At 33.9% G+C, this 1,397-nt stretch overlaps 1 protein-coding gene across 1 annotated transcript; it reads right to left on the bottom strand.

Annotated features, from left to right (window-relative positions):
• Positions 1–6: 6 nt before the first annotated feature.
• On the bottom strand, positions 7–1,248 carry LOC106780568 (GDSL esterase/lipase At4g01130-like; the record flags this gene model as incomplete). The annotated part of the gene is made up of 2 exons (XM_014668870.2): positions 924–1,248; positions 7–101 (listed from the first exon to the last, which is right to left on the bottom strand). Coding segments are annotated over exons 1-2 (333 nt in total), but the record flags the coding sequence as incomplete, so codon positions are not given.
• Between the last annotated feature and the right edge of the window lie 149 nt (positions 1,249–1,397).

The following is a 1,397-nucleotide window of genomic DNA, read 5'->3' as shown; positions in this document are numbered from 1 at the left end:
AAGCACAGTAGATGCCAGTGTAGCATAATTAGCTCCATGTCTATAATCAGATCCAATTGATTGCAGATATGGACTCAAAAATGGCAATCCAAGAGCTTGAGCTGCCCAATGAAATGCAACATATAGCTTGTCTAATATTAGTACTGTACTGCTGATAGAATGGTTTCTCATATTGCAGTGAATAAAACAGATTTTATTAAATTGACTGTTTGCTCCACATATAACAGCTCAAGCATTAAATCATATCTTTAATCTATGAAAGATAAATGACAAAATACACAAGAGATACATTGTCAATTTTAAAATTTTTCTTTTCTTGAACTCCCAAAAGGAAAAAAACTGAAACATTTGAAGGGTGGGAAGGTGAACATGTAGTTCAGGAAGTCCCAGAGACGTATTAAAAAGTGACACCATTAATTACTAGGGATGTCTAAAAGATAATGACAACCCACAGCTATTCAACTCTTTCTAGCTGGGCGTTTTTTCTTGTGAGTAAGAGTGTGACAGCAATAAAGACGAGTCTTAGATTTTCTCATAAACAGACGAAAAATGTAGGAGAGATACAAATATATAACAGATAAGGAGAAATTTGCTAAAATCTGTTAGGTTTCCCAGTTTCAAGCAGATATATTACACCCAAAGATCAAGGCACCGACTTTATCATTATGGTGTAGTCACGTGAGTGAATTGTGTTTATCTTACCCTTTATAAAAATCGATAAGGTCTCACCTAATGAAGGACAGCAGAACCAAAAGCTTAAATCTTTCTTGAAATTTTCATTCTTGTTCGTTTAGGTTCAATGTCCAGACTCATAAGGTGAGAGATATTATACAAAAACAAAGAAAATGAACAAATTCTGACAATGGTTAAACTGAAACATTAGAAAACCTTAAAGAAAATTAAGATGACAGAGTTTTAGTTACCAAGAAAATCAACTATGAGTCTCCCATCTGTGGCTCTTCCTACTGGTTTCTTGAAGTAAGTCACCCCAAAGGGACCAGATTGAGAAGGAAAAGCTGCCCAAAAGCCACCAGTATCTGAATTTGAATCACCAAAGTTGAAAATTGCTTCAAAATCACACTTGTTCTGACTTGAACCGATAATGCAAAGCAATACAAGGGTAAAAAAGACCAAGAAATTGGAGGATGCCATTGAAGTCATTTTTGTGAGCTTGAAGAAACTGTCCTATGAGATAGTGCTGGACGAATAATGGGTGACCTCTCCTTTTCTAGTTTTGTTTATTTTTGCAGTTTTAACTGCATTCACTTTACAATAATGTATCACAATAATTGATATTCATCTTACACATTCCACATTTTCAATATAGTACCTATGCTATTAAAAATTATTAGTGTTTTCGTATAACTAACTACTTTTATTCTCTTGGAAATATTAAA

Source organism: Vigna radiata, unplaced genomic scaffold (genome assembly GCF_000741045.1).
Source record: "Vigna radiata var. radiata cultivar VC1973A unplaced genomic scaffold, Vradiata_ver6 scaffold_2033, whole genome shotgun sequence".
In the NCBI taxonomy this organism is placed as follows: Eukaryota; Viridiplantae; Streptophyta; class Magnoliopsida; order Fabales; family Fabaceae; genus Vigna; species Vigna radiata.
The sequence above is the reverse complement of the archived record's forward strand: the minus strand, read 5'-3'. Positions and strand labels throughout refer to the sequence as shown.